The sequence below is a fragment of the Panthera onca genome, chromosome B4, assembly GCF_046562875.1.
Source record: "Panthera onca isolate mPanOnc1 chromosome B4, mPanOnc1 haplotype 2, whole genome shotgun sequence".
Taxonomy (NCBI): Eukaryota; Metazoa; Chordata; class Mammalia; order Carnivora; family Felidae; genus Panthera; species Panthera onca.
The window spans coordinates 96,459,272-96,479,414 of NC_138345.1; the positions used below are offsets into that span (position 1 = coordinate 96,459,272).

The 20,143-nt window shown below is 34.5% G+C and overlaps 1 protein-coding gene across 1 annotated transcript in view; it reads left to right on the forward strand.

The window, feature by feature from the left end:
• TRHDE (thyrotropin releasing hormone degrading enzyme) overlaps positions 1 to 20,143 on the forward strand; it is a 384,591-nt gene that overhangs the window by 200,955 nt on the left and 163,493 nt on the right. Inside the window, exons 4-5 of the mRNA XM_078449668.2 lie at positions 684 to 838; positions 3,600 to 3,713. Coding sequence (XP_078305794.1) covers positions 684 to 838; positions 3,600 to 3,713 — 269 coding nt within the window. The remainder of the gene's footprint in view (positions 1 to 683; positions 839 to 3,599; positions 3,714 to 20,143) is intronic.

Consider the following 20,143-nt stretch of genomic DNA (forward strand, 5'->3'; position numbering starts at 1 on the left):
TTATTTTATAGGTGAGGGAATTGGGGTCTCGAGAAATTAAGTGATTTACCGATGTCATAGATCTAGTTAATGGTGCACGGCAGGGCCAGAACCAAAGCCTGCGGGTTCCCTCACTAGTCCTTTTACCACTACGTCCACTATTACAGTTTTCTCTATAAGCTATATTTGCATGTAAGATTTTATTTTTAACAGACTCAAAAAATAAAGGAGGATCTCAACAATTAGAACAATGACAGGCCACATTTTTAAACTGATCTAAGATGTTTTCTCTCAAAAAAAAATTGGGGTAAGAGTAAGAGTCTAGTATTCACTGCATTGAGCTGAATGTATTTTCGTTGGAAGGCACGATGCCTTTTGACTCTGTAGATTTCTGCTGCATTTGGTTTCCTTGACTCCCTGAAACTTATTAGGATGGGCCCATCAATAATGGTGCCGATACTTCCAGCCTCCTCCAGCACTGGGTCTGAAAATGAACTGTGATGAATGGATATGGCCAGCATTTACGGTGATAGCCTATATTTCTGCTGTCATGTAGAAATGGCAGGTAGTTTAATTTAGAAAAAAAAATTACTGAGAAAGAGCAAATATTCCTTTTCGTTAGGATTTCTGGACTTTTTTAGGATATGAATTTAGAATCCAGTATGTTTGTTAAAGCCTTTGGAATTGTTTTATTCTATTTCTAGATCTTTTAGCTGTGCCTAAGCACCCGTACGCTGCTATGGAGAACTGGGGACTAAGTATTTTTGTGGAACAAAGAATACTGCTGGATCCCAGTGTTTCATCTATTTCTTATTTACTGGATGTCACCATGGTCATTGTTCATGAGATATGTCACCAGGTATGAGAAAAAGGATCAGGTGTAAGTATAATTGGAAACTATTGAGAATGCAGAACGATTTTCAGATACTTAGATGAGGAGCTAAATTATTTTCCTCCCAATTAAGTTTTAATTATATAGAGAGCACTGTGTAGTTGTTTTTGGGTGATATGCCATTTTTCTCAGATGACAGCACAAACCAAAGAAAACACACTGATCGTATTGAATAAACAACTGTCCTTCAGTTTAGTTGAGGAGTGAGATAGCACTGCCACCCAGAAGCCTCTTTGGAGACCCTACCCAGTCACGATTCCTTGTCAACCTTGCTTTATTTTCTTGTGATTATTGGTGTGTATACATGGTAAGTGCAGTAGTGGCAGTGATTTATTGCATTGCTGCAAGATGCAGCTGAGTTTTGTGTACGCGTCAAAATTTGCTTTTGCTGAAATCAATTTGTTATTCCCTTTTTCCCATCACACAGACACTTAGGAAGTCTTTCACTAACTCAGCCATAGACTCTTTGTTCTCGAATGATTGATATTTTTTTGTCTTGGCATGTTTAGAAATTCATATGTAAATTAGCCAACTTTGTAGTGGAGCTGAGATAAAATTAATTTCATTTTGATTTTATGCACTTTCTTACAACGAGGGGAAGGTATTACAGGGATTTTGCAATGCTTATTTGAATCTTGATTCTAGTAAAAAAAAAAAACAAATTGGAAATAAATGTTCATGCTAATAGAAAGCAATACCTGTCCTGGTAACTATAGATAGTTTTAAGTTAAAACACTAGAAATCTCATTGTGATACTGTATGGCTTCAATTTGTTATAACCTAAAATACTTTCAAAAAGCTTGGAAAACTTAAGAAGGAACTATGTGGAAAATGCTGTCAGCAGAAGAAAGTGAACTTCTAAATGCTAATATGTGAACAATGACTTCATGATAAATTGGTCCAGACCATAGGACCATTTACCTCAATGCCACCCTTTGGCAAATGAACCTGTAAGATGTTTGTACCTGTCACGTTGCCCAGGTTGGGCATGTGTTCCTTGCCTCAGAGATTTAAGGGGATCCATTGCACCGATAATCGGGGTTCCTCAACTGTGCTAAAGAGAATGGTTTCCAGTGAAATATAATTCTTGGAGGCATAAGGGGTTTCCTTTTTGCACATTCCTAGAAAAAATTACTTATATAGTTCTGTTGAAATAAGAGCACATTGATGATGTTATCTTTGTTCCTAGAATTGGATTTCATTTATTCCACATTCTGAGTTACTTTCTTGTTATAGCTTAGTAGCGCCAGGCTATTTACATGAGGAAATGGACCAGAAGCCCGGAGAAACACAGAATTTCCACTATCATTACCAAATTATTTTCTACACTACCCTCTCTCCCCACCTATGTATTGTCACAATTCTTAAAACAGGCTTTCAATTTAGAGGAGAAATCTGCATTTTGATCAAGAATAAAAATTACTTTATGGTCATCAATTTATTCAATATTATCTCTTATTTGTATTTCAATTAGAGATCCTCTTGAGTGACTGACACTTTATTATAATATTGAAACATTCAGTCACGAAGCTCTTTACTAGAGCTCCTCAAGCTGTACCCGATCTGATACCGTCTGCCTCCTCCTTCCGTTTCTTATATATCTCATTCCCACTTAGGGTCTTCATACTAAGTGTTGCTTACGCTTCTTCCCGAGGTTTTCTCGAGACTGGCTCATTCTTATCATTAAAATCTGAGCTCATATGTCACCGTCTTGGAGAGAATATTTCTGCTTTTACAATCTAAAGTGGCTTCTCCCTGATTGCTATCACTTTATTAGGATCTGAAACTGTGTTGTTCATTTGCTTGTATATTTTTTATTTTGTGTCTTACCTCATCCCCCCTGCCTCTACAATAAAGCACCAGCTGCATGAGAAGGGACTTTTCTGATTTTTCATCATTCAATCCAGAGTCTTTAGGATAGTTCTGGGCATGTAACGTTTTTGGTTCTGTTCTTAAGGAAAAAAAAAAAAAAAAAAAAAAAAAAGAATTTCTTTAACTTTTTGCTGACCTAAGCAAGGATTTCAGACTGACACATCACGATGTAACCAAAACAACAATTAAAAATGACAACACTATTTTTCATGACGGGATCTTAGAGATTTTTCTGGTCTGACCCCTTTATATCATAAGATCGTGGAGAGCGAAGTGTGAAGCATCATGAAAGACCTTAGCTCCTTCAATCAACCAGTGTCTTCTCTGAGTTGCCTATGCTACGGGAAGGCAATGCTTCAATACCTTCTGTGCTGAGTCACTCACTGCTTAAGGCAATACGTTCTGTCTTTGGCCATCTCATTCAGTTAGAGGGTCTCCTGTATTTTCAGCAGACATCTACCAACCCGGATTTCCATCCATTAGTCCTAATGTCCTCGTAGGGCCACAGGATACAAGTCATTTCCTCTTCTACATGCTAGGCCTTCAAATATTTGAAAATAACAGTCATCAGTTTTTTCTCCTGAGTTCTTTCTTCTCCAGTTTAAATATTCTTTTTGTATTCTTTAATCCTTATATTTTTTGTTCTTCCATTAATGAATTTATAAAAAAACTAATGTCACCCAAGCAGTTGAATAAATCAATAACTACTGTTGCCAAAATACATTTTAAGATCGTAAGATCAATCGGGGAATGAATTCCAGTTATGGTAATCATAGTTTAATACACTTAATTTTAGGTAAAATAATTCTGGGATAAATTTGATTTTATATGATGCTCATTCATTTTTCAATTCCAGTGGTTTGGTGACCTCGTGACTCCTGTGTGGTGGGAAGATGTGTGGCTGAAGGAAGGTTTTGCTCACTACTTTGAATTTGTTGGTACGGACTACCTCTACCCTGGCTGGAACATGGTATGTGCATTTTTCTTTAGTTGTTTGGAATTCCTAGTGAAAGGTTGATCTGTTGTTACATTGGGCCTATATTATCAGGGGTAATTGAAAATACCATCTGAAAATCGAACGTCCACTAAAGAAAAAGTGACCAAAATTTAAATTTAAATTTAAATTAAATTTGAAGTATTCCAAAAGAGTTCTGTTTTACTTATTAGAACTGAATAGAGTCTGACTGGTTATGTCTCACTGAACTGTGAGATCATGACCGGAGCCGAAGTCGGATGCTCAACTGACTGAGCCACCCGGGTGCCCCTACAGCTTTTCTTATTAGACATCTTTTAGATAGTTGCATTTGATAACAAAGGAAAATTATCCTTTAATATTAAGAAGGTAACAATAATTAACATGTAGTATTTTAAGTATATAGAATATTTCAATACATAGAAAAATGAGACCTTACTATTTCTTCATTGTGACAAAAGCTTAGCTAAAATAATTGCTTATTTATTTGCTTATTTACAAAATACATTATGGTTATTTAAGATATAATACTTAAGATTAAATGACTTGCTAAGTCACTTGCTTCATTAACTTCATGAAGGGTTATGCACATTACACCTGTACTCTAAGAATATACCCATATGTCTGAACCTGAAGTAGGATTTGTTGTCCCTTAAATAGTAATGTTTCCAGAACATCCTAAAAGAAAAAGTGGAGGGAAGGTGTGGTTTTTATATATATTTTGATATAAGGTTTTCATTCTGTATATGTTTTTATTAATCAGTAAGTGGCTATCTTATTTTTAAATGAAACCCAGGGTTTATGTTGTTTTGGAACTTGAATTTTAAATTTAGTTTAGGTGATACTGTGTAAAAGTTGCAAAGGACTAACATTCATTAACTTCCAGAAGCTCATATTTCACCCGTGACGCAGCATTGGTGATAACACATATTTATTTGACACTGCTCTTTTTTGATGCTTAAATTATTAATAATAAGTGATTGTCTAATTATCTGCCATAAGTATGATTTGAGGAGTATTTAAACCATGATGAAATATGAAGATGTCTATAAGTCTTTATATAACTTCTCTACCATAAATTTAATCAACTTCTGCCGAGTTAAAAAAATCACATTATCTCCCAGAGGAAATGTGATAATAGTAATACCATATCGATATGTTTTAATTATGTTCATGCAGTTTTGACCTTATTTTATAAAAGCAACATGGTTCATTTGATTAAATAATTAGATAATTTTACTTAGCCTTCTGTATCTAGGTATGTATGCATATATGATACAATTTTAAGAATCTTACTTGAATGGTTTTATCATGACATTGAAAAAATTGAAAATGCTTTTAAAGGACTTTGTAGAAAAAGAATTATTTATTCTTTTAACAAATGTGATACTTTGAAATTGGAATGTTTAAGGATTTTGAAAATACTCCCAAAATAGCCCTAAAATATCTTGATTTTTAGTTGAGTTTCAATCAACTTTGTTTAAAATTTTCATTTAATTTTTATTATGCTGTGGATTGTTACTGATTTATAATTTCATTATGTTTCAATATTTAAAAAATGACCTCATTACAAGTGACATGCTACTCATATAGGTAAGCTTTCTTTTTTTAAAATTCATTCAGCTATCTATCATAAAATCCCTTCTATTCATCACTATGAAAAATGCATCTTGGATTAAAAAGTAATCAACAGAATTATACATGGGCTGAAACCTGACAGCTTTTGATGGCTTTAGCATGGCAATATATCTCAAGTTTCAATGTCTTTATACTGGATTTTGTCTTTGAGTAATTTTTTTTTTGTATTCTTTCATCATTTTTATCAGTTAAGTTATAAATGTAGGCCTTCTAGAGAACATATTTATAAGAGGTATTGAAAATGAGTATCAGGTATAAATAACCCATCTGGGACTTTGTCCTTAATAGAATATAGACCATGAACTAGAAGTATAAAAACTTGGGGTGGTAAGATACAAGATTTTATTTCTTATAAATCCATATTTTATAATTAAGAGACGGGAATTAGGGGCGCATGGGTGGCTTAGTGGCTTAAACATCCGTCTTTGGCTCAGGTCATGATCTCACAGCTCCTGAGTTCGAGCTCCGCATCAGGGTGTGTGTTGATAGCTCAGAGCCCAGAGCCTGCTTTAGATTCTGTGTCTCCCTCTCTCTCTGCCCCTCCCCTGCTCACGCTCTGTCTCTCTCTCTCTCAAAAAATAAATAAACATTAAAAAAAATTAAAAAACATTAAAAAAAGAGACAGGTATTAATGATGACATAAATACAGTGATATAGAAGGCTCACCTTATTAAACTAAGAAATGAAAGAATAAACTCCATTACAATTAATTGGGCAAAAGGGAGGAGGAACGGGTCTTATTATAATGTCTCTTTATTATTCAGATTGTAAAGATTATAAATACTTTCTGATCTTTAATTGCTTTTGCTATTTAGTAGCTTTATTTAGTTTGTAGAGTATCTCAAAATCCCAATTCAAAAAGCCTATAAGAAACTACAAATAAATTCCTCCTCCATATATCATTAATATCTTCTTTGAAAACAAAATTTTAAGAATAAATTAGCCCCATAGATAAAAGGATATTAAGTGACTTAAAGGCTGTGCCAGCACTATTTTTCATAATGGCATCAGCAAGATTGGAAGAAATACTAGAAAGAAAAAGAGTGACGGCTGTGTCAGCAGTAACTCATACTATTGTGATATGCACAAAAGCTTACCTAGGAGTGCAAAGCTTGGGCTTTACTACAGCTTAGCCTAAAATGGAAAAATCAGAAGTCAGGCTAGTGTTAGGAGTAAAGAAATTCAGGAAGCTGACCTCTTTTGTCTCTAATCTCAAAAACGGTGCTTTTATCATTTTTAGACACCAGGTCTCATCAAGCACTGAAATACAATTTCAGTTTGCTAGGGTGATTGCTATGACAATATACCTTCAATGGAATATCAATAAAGAAACTGAGAATTACATAATCTTGTTAAGGAAGTTCTTGTTCTGATTTAGGCCAGTATACCTAAATTAGCGTGCTTAATTGTTAGTAGAATCTTAGTGAGAGAAAGAAAGAGAGAGAGAGACAGAGAGGAGAGTGTTCAGAGCCAGTTCCTGATACAAAAGTAATCAGTTTTTATATTAGAAACACTACATGGAATAAAAACTATTATTATAGTTTTGTTCCCAACAAACTAATCAAGTTTACCATTTTATAGATGTGGGCCTTTGATGTGAGATCAGGGGAATGGATTGGAAAGGGGAAATTCAGATTCCAGGAAAAGTGTTTCACTTCTCTGACTCTTATCATTTGAAAAATGGGGCAATTGTTCTGACTTATCAGGCTCACAGAATTTTTGTGAAGATAAAATATCTTGCAAGGTCTTTGAAATGTATGAGCCACTATACAAATGTGAGTAGGCATCATGTACCTAGAAAATAAATGCTCCATTAGAAAAGTGCATTGATTTTATGTATAGATGCCCTAACATTTCCAATCCCAGTCATCTATTTGACACCCTAGATTCATAACAATTATGTATAGATTACGAAATAATTTTTATAATCTTTGTATCTGGACTCAGTCTCACCAAATCAATTCTTATCTATACTGGCAGCGTGGATTATTCTATAGGAACGTAAGCCTTATATAATGTTTCATTCATCAAACAGAAGTGTCAAGATCATCAGAAGCAACTTCTTCAGCTCAGGGCTAAGGATACATTTCAGGGGCAGCAGGTAGTCTTTTTGCTTGATGCTATTTCATCAAAGTTGGCTGTTAGTGACAACATTATTGGAGGGATCAAGTTACAGTATGATATTGATGGTAGTCACATTAAATTTTACTATGTTTCCTGGAAATGAAGAAACGGGAAGACTCTTTCAATGTAACACAGTTACTGTTCTTCAATAATTCTCGATCACTTTAATTTGAAAAAGTCTTTGATAACGAGTTTTAGTACAAGAAAAGGATGCATAGTAAAACGCTACCATGAAGACTCCTTATTTTACAGACCTGGTGCTGATGCAGGCAAAATCGTATCTCCTGTGCATATTGCTTAATTTTTCATTATAGCTTGTATCTATATTGTAGGCATGTCCTTTAGTTTCCTGCATATAACATTGTAAGGATGTGCTGTTATAATGAGAATTATTAAACATGAGTTTATGTTCTTTTATTAAATGAATTGGGATTCTCTGGAGCTTCACACAGCAATAACTTTGTACGCTGATAAAGTCTGCACTCTGGGAATTCTCCCTAAATTTTTATGAGGACACATACCTGGGCATAAAGATAACTATTAATGGAGAATCATGCAACTAAACTTCATTATACTCAATACTAAAGATATCTCAAAGTGTGTTGCCCAAAACCTTCAAAAGTGTTCTCAATTGTCTCTATCATGGGCAGGACTAAAATAGTAAAAATGAATTCTGCCATTAGACTCAGTATCATTTTACTGTGCTCCAACAAAAATTGCTTGCTAAAGTTAACAGGCATTGCAATAAAATTATCTTCACTGTTTAAATTATTTTATTTTTACTCAAAAAGATGTTGAGACAATCACTGATGAACTGAAAATGCTTTTTTTTTCAGTTTAAATGTAAAGATATACTGCTTCATCATTCTAAACAATAACATACACTCTACTATTCAGAGAGGGGAAATAGAAAGGCAGAGAGAAAACATTTTGATTTTGCTTAACATTTTATTTGTTCAGCTCTTCATTTCTCAAGTCTGTAGGGAAAAATGCTTTTGCATGCTTTTCAAATTAGTTAATATATGTTTCAACAGTAGTTTGTATATTAGTACTATACTTCATCAATATCAAAATATATTTTCCCAGGAGAGCTATGGGTTCAGAGATAGATCACTTGGGAATTAAATATTTATTTTAGAATCTTATTTTATAAATACTGAATGCCAAATAAATGTACACACACACGCACACACACACACACATATATATTCATGATTTTCCATATAGTTGTGTTTATCTCTTATGATCAAAATCCACATATAATATTCTACTCCTGCGAAGTCAGTAAGTTAGATGATCCAATTGTTTTCAACTAGTCTATGATGTATCTTTTTTCAAATGACTAACACATATTGCATGTGAAAAATTTAATGGCTTCTTATGGCTAGTTCATTGGGGTTGTGGTCTTTTTGATCCTGTTCAGTAGCTTAACAGTGACATTTACATTGAAAGACTAGAAGGAAAGTGAAAGTAGTGTCTACCTGGGTCTCTTGGGGGACCACAGCCTTCAAAATGAACTACTTCTCCTGCTTTCCTTTTACTCTTCCATTCTTCCGCTTTCTGCAAGCAATTTATCTCTCTGCTGAAAACATAGACTTTTGGTTTTAAAGAATAAAAACTATTCTTTTTTCTAATTTGAGTATAAGTTGGGAGCTATAGCCTTCTCTTCTGGGAGAAAGGGTTGCTTTTTCCTTAGCATTAGTGATCAGGGCATTGGTGGAAAATAGGCCTATAATGAAGAAACAAAGTATGCAGAGAAGGTAAGAGCTGAAATGAGAATAGTAGTGGATGCCATTGAAGGGAAGGGTCTCATACGCCATATCTGAACTCTGAGTAAATGTAGGAGTTCTAATGGGTATATGCCCAGTGCATTGAGGATTAGACTAACACTCAACTAGTGTACAAATTGGGCTTATCATAAGAGGATGTCAGTGTTAAGAAGCGGGCCAGAGATTTGGATTCTAACTGGGTGGTGACTGAAGAGATCCTAAGAATTTCTAGCAGGAACAACAGTGAAAACAGGAACTGTACCTATTATACTAACATGGTAAAATAGCTCCCACTAAGGCTACTACAATAACCAATTGTGTTTACATTTTCTCTCATTTTAGGACTAATTCTGTGCTTTTTATGAAATACCTTAATGATGGGCTAGTAGCCCCGTTAAGGTTATCTCTTCACAAAAAGAATGAAAGACCGAACAGCCATTTGTTGATTGTTAAAATACATTAACTGATTTAGAAGTTTTATGGCACAAATGCATTTGTGAAGATAAAACTACAACTGAAGAGTAGAGAATACATTCGTGCTTTTGTTTTATTTACACCTGTGGTTCTTGTATAAGAATCTAGACTTTGGCTACACAATTGTTAGGGAAATGGAAGCTTTTGAAGAGCTTGCTATCAAGGTGTGTTACGTTTCAGAAAATGTAAATCTGCTTCATTTACTGCTTCTAATAGAAGACCAACTTCATTTAGAACTGTATCTTTAGGAAGGGAAAACAAACAACCATAATTCCTCGTTTTCATATATACTCACATATACTTCTATATATTCAAGTATGTATTTGGGAGGTTTCCCTTTTTTTTAAGTTTTTTTTTTAATGTTTATTTTTGAGAGAGAGGGAGAGAGAGAGACAGAGAGAGAGGGAGAGAGAGAGAGAAACTGAGCACAAGTAGGGGAGGGGCAGAGAGAGAGAGGGAGACACGGAATCTGAAGCAGGCTCCAGACTCTGAGCTGTCAGCACAGAGCCTGACACAGGGCTCAAACCCATGAACTGTGAGATCATGACCTGAGCCAAAGTCAGATGCTTAACTGACTGAGCCACCCAGGTGCCCCAGTCTGGGAGGTTTTCCTAGTCACATTACCTCACATTTTTTTCCCATATGAATTTAAAAAATTTTAAACAAAGCTGCAAATGGAAAGCTCATGTATGTTCTTAAAGAATGGATTTTCTTTAAAGCAAAGTCATTTTGTTCAGAAAGATACTGAGGGCTTCAGGTTTTGTATATTTTAAACTTAGAAATAAAAGATAAATGAGCATTCCCTTTGGAATGAAGTATTTCTTCTGAAGACTATGTTCAGGTTGGCATGGTGTCAGATCTTTCTACATATCCATAGGAATTTCAAAAGCAACAAATAAATTGATAGGATTAGAAATTTCTAAGAGGAAAATTCTTCTGAACCTGGAGCCTAACAATAATACAAGGCCATCTTTTTTCATATCTAGAAATATTGCAGGGAAAATCATTCTCTTCTCAAGTAAGAGTAGTTTGTAAGCAAAATACTCCCACTTACTAAAACTTGTCAGGTGTCACTTGATAAACCAAAAAATTGATAATGCCGAAAATTTATACCAAAATGATTAAATGTTCTTCTGTTAGACATCATTGTTCACAAATATACATTATTTATTATAGCAGATTATACCACTTAATCTGTACTTTTTACCACCAATAGTAAAAGTGTTTATCTCCCTACGATATATGAATTGTTCAACATTTGATATCATGCGGCCTTTTCCCAGATTTGTTAAAAAGAATTTGCTTTGCAAAATTCTCTAACACAAATGTGACCAAAAGTGAAGGCTGGGGACTAAGAGAGCAACCAAAAAGTAATTTATTAATTTTCTAATTGTTAATCATCTTTAACCAGGCAGCTATATGTTTTCAAAGACATTAGAACACGACTTATTTCTAAGCAAGGAGTGACTGTCTCAGTCCATAACACTTTATGAGACCCTTTTTTTTTTCCTTTTCATCAAGGTTACTTTAACACTGTTCAGATGTTACTAGACAAGAACATGAGAAATGAAAGTAGTGAATTCAAGTGATCTGAATTAAAAAAGGTAAAAGGGCTTCCGGTAAAGAAAAAAGCAAAAAATAAAAAAAGGTAATAAGATAGTTTGAGATTGTTGAAGAGTTTGCCTCAATTATACCATTAACACTTATAATAATAAAGACTTAGGTAGCATTTACTGTGTAGGATTAAATACTTTACACATAAGAATTCACTGTGAAATAGAGTAAGACATTCTGCTAGGTGTCTTGAGAGTATACATCTTTGTTAGCATTTTTCCTAAGAGTCTAAAGAGTGTGGTAACGGATAGACCATCATGCAGTGCACCACTCAGACAGTTCCTCTCAACCGTGACTCCAAAAACATGATTTGGGATAGAATATGTTTTGGCATTGAGCTGAATAGCCTCTACGGATCTACCATTACAAATTGAAGAAAGCCCCTTCTGAAACTATTTATATCTTTGGCTTTTTATCTTTCCCTCAGATTGATGAAATAGAATTCTTTCCAGTGGTTGGAGTGTCATCTTTTATCATATTTGTGTTTTATTTATCTTTTTTTAATGTTTATTTTTGATAGAGAGAGAGGCAGACTGCAAGTGGGGGAGCGGCAGAGAGAGAGGGAAGGACAGAATTGGAAGCAGGCTCCAGACTCTGAGCTGTCAGCACAGAGCCCAACACAGGGCTCAAACCCATGAACAGTGAGAGCATGACCTGAGCTGAAGTAGGATGCTTAACCGACTGAGCCACCAAGGTGCCCCGAGTGTTCTATTTATCTTAAAAATTAAGATATGTGGAATGCTTTCTTTACCTACTTTAGATACACCTGTGTCCAATTAATCCCTTTAATCATTTTATTTTCTACTCTCCAGATTTTATTTATAGTCCAGTGATGCCTTTTTTGAGTGCTGTTAATGATGTACCAGCTCAATAATTTTATATAAACTACTTTGATGGATTGCTGCCACTTGTTTGCCATTATTCAGTCATACATTTCATACATATTGTTTATTAATTAATTAAAAGAATTATCAAGCACTTAAAATGAGGCCTTTGTTTTGCTAATTTCTATGGAACAAGCCTCATGGTATTATTAGCACGGTGCTGCTGTCTATAAGATTCTTGTGTACATAGTATGCCATCTTTCGTGTAATGATTTCAGTTAGTAGGTGTGGATAAATTTAGGATTTTTTTTGGCACTTAGTTGACCAATCATGCTTCTGTCAGAAGTGCTGTGTTTATGGAATAGCTCAAAAACACAGCTCTGTAACCTCAATGGGACTGTTCATGGTCATAGATACATTTGGAAAATAAAATTTAACACAGTCTTAGAGGATTAGCTAAATGATGGAACTATAAGAACATTTAGCTACCTATTATTATTTTTATATACATGGCCCAAACATGTTCTCTAATAGTTAATTAGACTTATCTGATTATGATAGCCATTTATTTTCATTTAGATTTTGAGTATCTTTCTGTTCAGTCAAGTTCTTCTTTGAGTCCTGTTCCTTGTGTAAGCTTTATGAGTTTGCTTGGAAGACAGGTACTTTATAGAGAAGAATTCTCTTCTTTTGGTTGTAGTGTGGTGGTATGGTGGTATGGTATTTTCATTTAAATATTATTTATTTCCTGGGGTGCCTGGGTGGCTCATTTGGTTAAGTGTCTGACTTCGGTCAGGTCATGATCTCATGGTTCGTGAGTTCAAGCCCCGCATCGGGCTTTCTGCTGTCAGCACAGAGCCTGCGTCAGATCCTCTCTCTCTTTCTTCTTTATCACAAAAATAAACAAATATTTCAAAATAAATAAGTAAACATTATTTATTTCCCAAGTTGTCTGATTAAAGATAAGATTAGGTCAAGTGCTCCATCAGGGAAAATTTGGTATTAGTTATATTCTCTTCCTAACTACCCACACGAATGGTCCAATTTGAAGAATCTTAAACATAATACACTATTTCAGATGACTTATTAAAAATAAAAACTCTTTAAATAAAGCTTTGGCTTAGTTTTAAGATAATAAGGAGGTTTCTTGGAATTGTTGGCTTCTTTTGAGAGCTGATAAGCCATATCATTTCCCAGGCTTGAAAATAATTTGGCTTCTCACAACAAAACAACATTTTTCTATTTGTTGCTAAACATTTTGCTGACATTTTTGGGCCCTTCATTGACAAAACATTTCAAGGGATTAATCTATCTTGACTTATTCATGTTTCACTATTTAACAAACATTTATTGGATACTCACTTTTTTTTTTTTCTAGTTTCTCTACTAGAGACAGGGAATGCACTGATGAGTGTGAAATATCAAATCCTTATAGATGTCTTTTACCAATTTAGTTAAGTTATTTTCATCAGAGTAATGTTACTTTACAGTTTCCTAGAATGAGGTTCACTTCCTTTTTTCTACCTATTCCATGGATTAAATTTTTGACTCTTGATGCTTTACTAGTTGTGTGATCTTGTTTCTTTCTTCATCTTCAAAATGTGTATGAAATACCTGTGCTGTTGTTGTCACAGGAAAGTTCCAAGAATAAAAAAAATGTCATTTTTACTATCATTTTCACCAATATTATTGTTACTCTTAGCTACTTAAGTGTAATGATAATACCTTTATGGGCCAAAAATTATCTTCTCGGGGGAATATTGTGAATCCAATATTAAAAAATAGTAATTACCAGAGGGGAGGTGGGTAGGGGGATGGATGAAATAGGTGATGGGGGTGAGAGAGGGCACTTGTCGTCATGAGCACAGGGTGATGTATGGAAGTGTTGAATCACTGTAACGTACACCTGAAATTAATATTACACTGTATGTTAACTAGCTGGAATTAAAATTAAAACTTTAAAAAAGAAAAAAAATAAACTGTGTAGAATCAGAAACCAAACCAAAGCTATAGGCAAGCCTGCGAGTAGACATGTGCACCCTTGTGTGCTAGTGCATTTGTAGATGTGTGATTTGGTGCATGTCTACACCATGGCTATTGTGGAAATTAGCCACACAATCTCAGCATTGGCCTTAGTGGCTGATGGAAGTGGGTGAATAACATTCTAGGTCAGATCAACATTTGCTACCGTTAAGCAAAGATGATAAGTCTGATTTTCTTGGCTGTAACTAGACTCAAGAACAGAACTCAGTCCTTATTGAATATACTTAAATAGAGTCTCCATTAATTTTGTAAGAATCTCATCACTAGGTTAGCGCTGATGGTTGGTCCAGCAATGAGGTCTGAGTAATGCCCATAATTTATCTCTCTGGTTATACCAGAAGCAGTATTTTATGCCCATTGGGTCTTAGTTGAGTTTGAGCATGGTTTCCAGTGGAGTGCATACAAACAGTTGCTCTATTATTTCCCCTAATTCTGGCGAATGTGGTGTATTGGCTAAGAGCATGGACTCTACAGCCAAATTGGCCAGGTTCAGTACCTAGTGCTTTTTTTTAATTAAAAAATGTTTTAAAATGTTTATTTTTGAGATGGAGACAGAGACAGAGCATGAGCAGAGGAGAGGTAGAGAGAGAGGGAGACACAGAATCCGAAGCAGGCTCCAGGCTCTGAGCTGTCAGCACAGAGTCCGACTTGGGGCTGGAACCCACTAACCACAAGATTGTAACCTGAGCCGAAGTCGGATGATCAATCTACTGAGCCACCCAGGCACCCCTCAATACCCAGTTCTTAGGCAAACTTGGGCAAGCCAGTGGACTTTCTATAAAATGAGGATCACAATAGAGTCATTAGTTATTTTGAATAATAATACCATAAAAATTAGTAGGAGAAAAGAAATTGCCTTCACAAAATACTTTTGAATACATCTATTCCATTTCTGAATGATGCTAGAATGCTAATATTTTAATATTTTTGCACTTTATAAATGAATTACTAGTTCAGATTTTGCATTCTGAATGGTGAAAATGTTTTTACAAATATCACAATCAAAGTATAAATATTATAGTAGCTTACTTTGAGATCTGGGAATAAATATGGAATTTTCTGAATTGGTTAACTTTCTGAGCCATAAATACCATATGTCTTGAGTTGTTATGGGTTATTAAATCTTTCAAATTTGAAAAAAAGTAATCCTTTTCATTTTCATCTAAAATACAGACTTCTTTGATCTGGCATCAAATATAAAGTTTTATCAAGCTAGGTTATTTGATGAACTGACCATTTATACCACTAAATGTTGAAATTAAAGTACAAAAATGTGTAATAAATTTCACTCATCAAGTTAATAAGAATTTTATTACAGAATTAAGGTCATTTGAATTATTATTTAGTTCACAAATTAAAATAACATAAAATGAATTAGCCACTTGGTAACCATGTTAATAACTTTAGGCAGTGATTGGTTTATCCTTGGAATTCTTCCAGACTGAATGGTATAAGAAAGTTTTCATTAGAATTTAAACAGAAAGTGATTCTGTTTAAGATGATTAGTCAGTGTGCATTTAAAAGATATTCTGAATTACATTTTATCAATCAAATATTATAGTGCCTTGATTAGCGTATTATTAATGTGTCTGCAAAATATTAGAGTCCTTGTGATAGATGTGAGAAACAAATGTGTGGGTATCAGAGAAGATTGGCAAATTTGATTTTACTGAAATGTCTTATCAGCATGTCAAAAAAAAATTAGGCATAGAGATAGAGAAAAATATTCTTACTGCCAAAATAGAGATAAGGTTATGGAAAAAGTTTAAGAAACTATTGTCTGTCAGAAGTTTAAAGTCTAGGGAAAGGATCCTAAAATGACATGTGAAAGAGCAGGGAATTAGTTCATGTTAACTAACAAAGGACAGGAAGTAAAGCTCCCTTAGTAAACAATATGCTTCATCAGGTTAGAGACTGTTTATTTTGCCATCATTTCTCAGGATTTAACCCCAAGTATAGCATCTATGAGGTGTTCAATAATAAAAGTCTGGTCAAATTTAACAAAAAAATTATGAAGTGAAGGTCAACAGACCAATTGTGAAAGATTAGAACAGTTTCTATATTTATATTAGGAACTCATTCATTGAATTAAAAATGATATTGAGATTTAAAATATATGAGGGACTCCTGGGTGGCTTAGTGGCTTAAGCTTCCAACTCGATTTTGGTTCAGGTCACCACATTATGGTTCATGGGATCAAACCTACTGTCCAGCTCTGTGCTGTCAGCATGGAGCCTGCTTGGGATTCTCTCTCTTCCTCTCTCTCTGCCCTTTCCCCTCTCCCTCTCTCTCTCTCTCTTTCTCTCTCAATAAATAAATAATAAAACATTAAAAAAGTAAAATATATTAAACTGCATTGGATCAGTGTTTGAAGGAAAATAGAGGGAAAGGTGTCAAGAAATCCTAAAAAAGTGAACGGGAGCTAAACGGTATGAACATTTTAAGAGGGTTATATGAAGCATATGGCATATGGTTATTATTCACAGTGATTTTTTGGGCTGCTAGAATTGGAATGAGCTATGTAATTAGACAACCTGTTCATAATTATTATTGTGATTGACATTATTTGAAGTACATCTTGATTGTTCCATAAGACCCAGGATTATCATAATTAATGAAAACATGAGTGCCTAATTGATGATACCTTCTGCCATATCAGTACTGCTCTCCTTTTAAGGTTCTTGAGTAATTCTGCAGAAGGTTCATAATTTAGTTGTATATAATGCGATAGCACATTTTGTGTTTCATCTTAGCATTTTCCCTTAGCTGTGCCACATTTTGGATGATATGAGACATGACACATTCAACTTGGACATTACAAACAAAACATAAGGCAGCTGAAGGATATAGTCATGGAAGAGACAATTTAACCCACTTTCTCTGTGTTAGTCACGTTTGAGAATATAGCAGTTCATGGAAACCTGTGCAGGGGGTTATTTGGGGTTATGAGAGGCTTAAAAAGTCATTGGAGATAGGCTTATAGAAATATGATTGCTTTTTTAGTTTATGCACTGAATTAGGCATCTTAGAGCATTTGTGGCTTGGTGGGGATGAAATGTGGTTGATAGGTAAAAGAAATAAGAACATACAGAACGCATTTTAGTTACTTATTATAAAGCTTGTGTGAAATCCCAGAATAATGTTATATCAAAGCTGCCTGGATTATTATGTTTATGTACCATTTTCTGTTTAAGGTTATGTAAACAAATACAGAAGTAAAAATTTCAGTATAGTACTTATTTCATTGTAGGCATTAAAGTGATTATTTTAAAAATTATTCTTCAATGCCTACTATATAGTGTGTTTACACAAGTTTGATTTTCAATAGAAATAATCACTTTAACAAGCTGCACATGAAAATGATTATTAACATCTTTGGCATGTGTATTTTAAACATGAAATTGTAAAATGTTAATTTTTAAGGTACATCCCTAAAGGGAAGCAACATTTATTTTCAATACCTTTTTAGTTTTATTTTCTCTATCTATATGATTTAGGTGTCTACGAAATGTTAGCCAGTTGGCTAGATAATGGCATAATATTGCACAAGTACATTGCACAAGTAACTTTCAACTGAGTAAAGCTTGAAATACTTTTGGACATTTTATAACTTTAAAAAAGTAGGATGACAATATAAAATTACAGAGTAAAATTATTTATTAAAATAATAATTTTAGGAAACTTGGAACCCAAATAATTTCTAATTTTTACAAAAATGGCATCGTGTTATTTGTTTACAAAGATGATAATTGCAAAATTACAGAGATAGTATATTACACAACACCTGATTAATGTTGTCTCTCAATATGTTTACTTCTCTTGTTTGAATTCCTGATCATATTCTTCGGTTTTAACCTTCGCCATGGTTTGAATGAATCACCAAGAACAAGACTGAAAAAACCAAACCGTGCAATGCTGTGCATAGCTATATAGTTTGTTCTAGTCTTGTGTAGCAAGAAACTCAGATTAATAATGCTTTACTTGGCATTTTGTTTAACCTACGAGTTCTTAAAAGTCTTCATCTCATGGTAGAATATATATCCAGAGGGATAGAACATGACACAGTATCCTTATTTCTTCTTATTTGTAGATCAAGTGAGGTTGAATCGATGTGGTCATAGACGCTGAAAGCATTTCTACCCATAACTTTATTTCTATTCTCTACTCCCATAGTACTTTATTTATGCAACCAATACTCAACCCATCGGATGATATTAATGATTTGTACACTTATCTGTCTTCCTTATTGTAATGGGAATTGCTTGGAGGCAGGAGTTGGGTCGCAACTGTGTTTGTCTCCCCAACCTCTAAAAGGACGTCACATGTACAAAGCAAACTAATATTGTGAACATTAGATATTGGAATAAGACACTAATTTAAACAAATGAAAATACTGAAAAAGGAAATATTTGCTTCTATTTGGTTATCTATACATGCATCCTCATACATGTCTATGTAGGTGTTTGTCTGTATTGATGTCTAAATCTACATTTAATTCATACATCTTGGAATTCCCAAATAAATGCCTTGTTGATCATCATTGATCGTCACAAAATTGAACTAGATTTTAGAGAAATAATCGGTACAGTATCTTGTGATCACAAAGATAATGCCCCATATATGTGTCCTTTGTGCATAATTATTCAATATCATCCTATTTTTGTTTCTGGTTGCTCCTCACCCCTAGTCCTCTTTCCACCATTTATTCATAATCTCTCTCAATGTGCATATGATGATGTCACTTTCCAATTTTAGCTTCCTAACCTGACATAGAGGATCCTTGATGAATATGTTCTTGTCAATCCCTCTGTGATAATTGCTAGTCATTTACCCCATTTTCCTTCCTGCCTTCTCTCACAGAAAACTCTGTACTCTCCCAAACAAGCCATTAAATCTCCATGACTTTTCCAAGATACTCCTTTCTGTCCAAAATGCCCTTTTCTGTTGTCTCCGTCTAGAAAACTCAAATCATCCTTAAGGACTCAACACGGACTTCAGTTCAGAGGCTTTTCCTGCTTTCTCCCCAGGCAGAACAAATCACAGCCTTCTTTGTATAGGCACACCATATCCTGAACCTACTTCCACTTTTACATACAGCAAGTGGTTTTTTAATATTTGTTTTCATCTTTGTCTCTCTTTTTACTACTAGAAAATCGTTGAAGGTCGAATCCATGCCTTTGTATCTTTTTTATCTTCAGAACCAGGCATACCATCTGGGATATAGCAGGTGCTCAATAAATATTTGTAGAACAAATTCTCTTATTTAATCTTCACAACCACATATGTTTACAAATGAAGGTGCTGAAGTCTAAAAATACTGAGTAACTTGCTCAAGGTCACCCAGCTAGCGAATAACAAATGTATTACTTCTGGTGTGGGACACTTTCATTAACTTTGTAGCAGTGTGCCTGTCTTTTCTCCTAGGAACGCCAAAGAGCCATTTGGGTTTACATCCATCCTCCTGGAAAATTGAGTCCTTGTGGCTGCCCTTATATAACCCACTTCTGCCCTGAGAACTGTTTTTCCTGCTCTTTTCATGCCTATGAGCACCTCACCACTGCTTGAATTGGTTCAGGCTTCACTCTCATCTTAGTCTGGTTTGATGTGTTTGACTTTTTTTGATCTTGATTCAGATTATTCTCTGATTTTTTTTTCTTTCCTGGTGCCAGAGTCAAAGTGTCCGCCTTATATTGCTTTTTACTGAAATTACTAAGACTTTCTGTAGAAACTTGCTGTCATCCTTACCTTTCAATAGTACTTCCTGTTTTCCCACTCATCACCATGCCGGTGGCTGGACCATGGTTAGATCAGGCATATTCATTGTTACCCGTTTAGAATTTGGCATGTCTGGGCAGAAGCCTTTTTGAGATGTTAAGGAATATAATTTGTCAAGTATACCTAACACTGTGATAAAAATTCTTAATAACTCCCTTTACATATA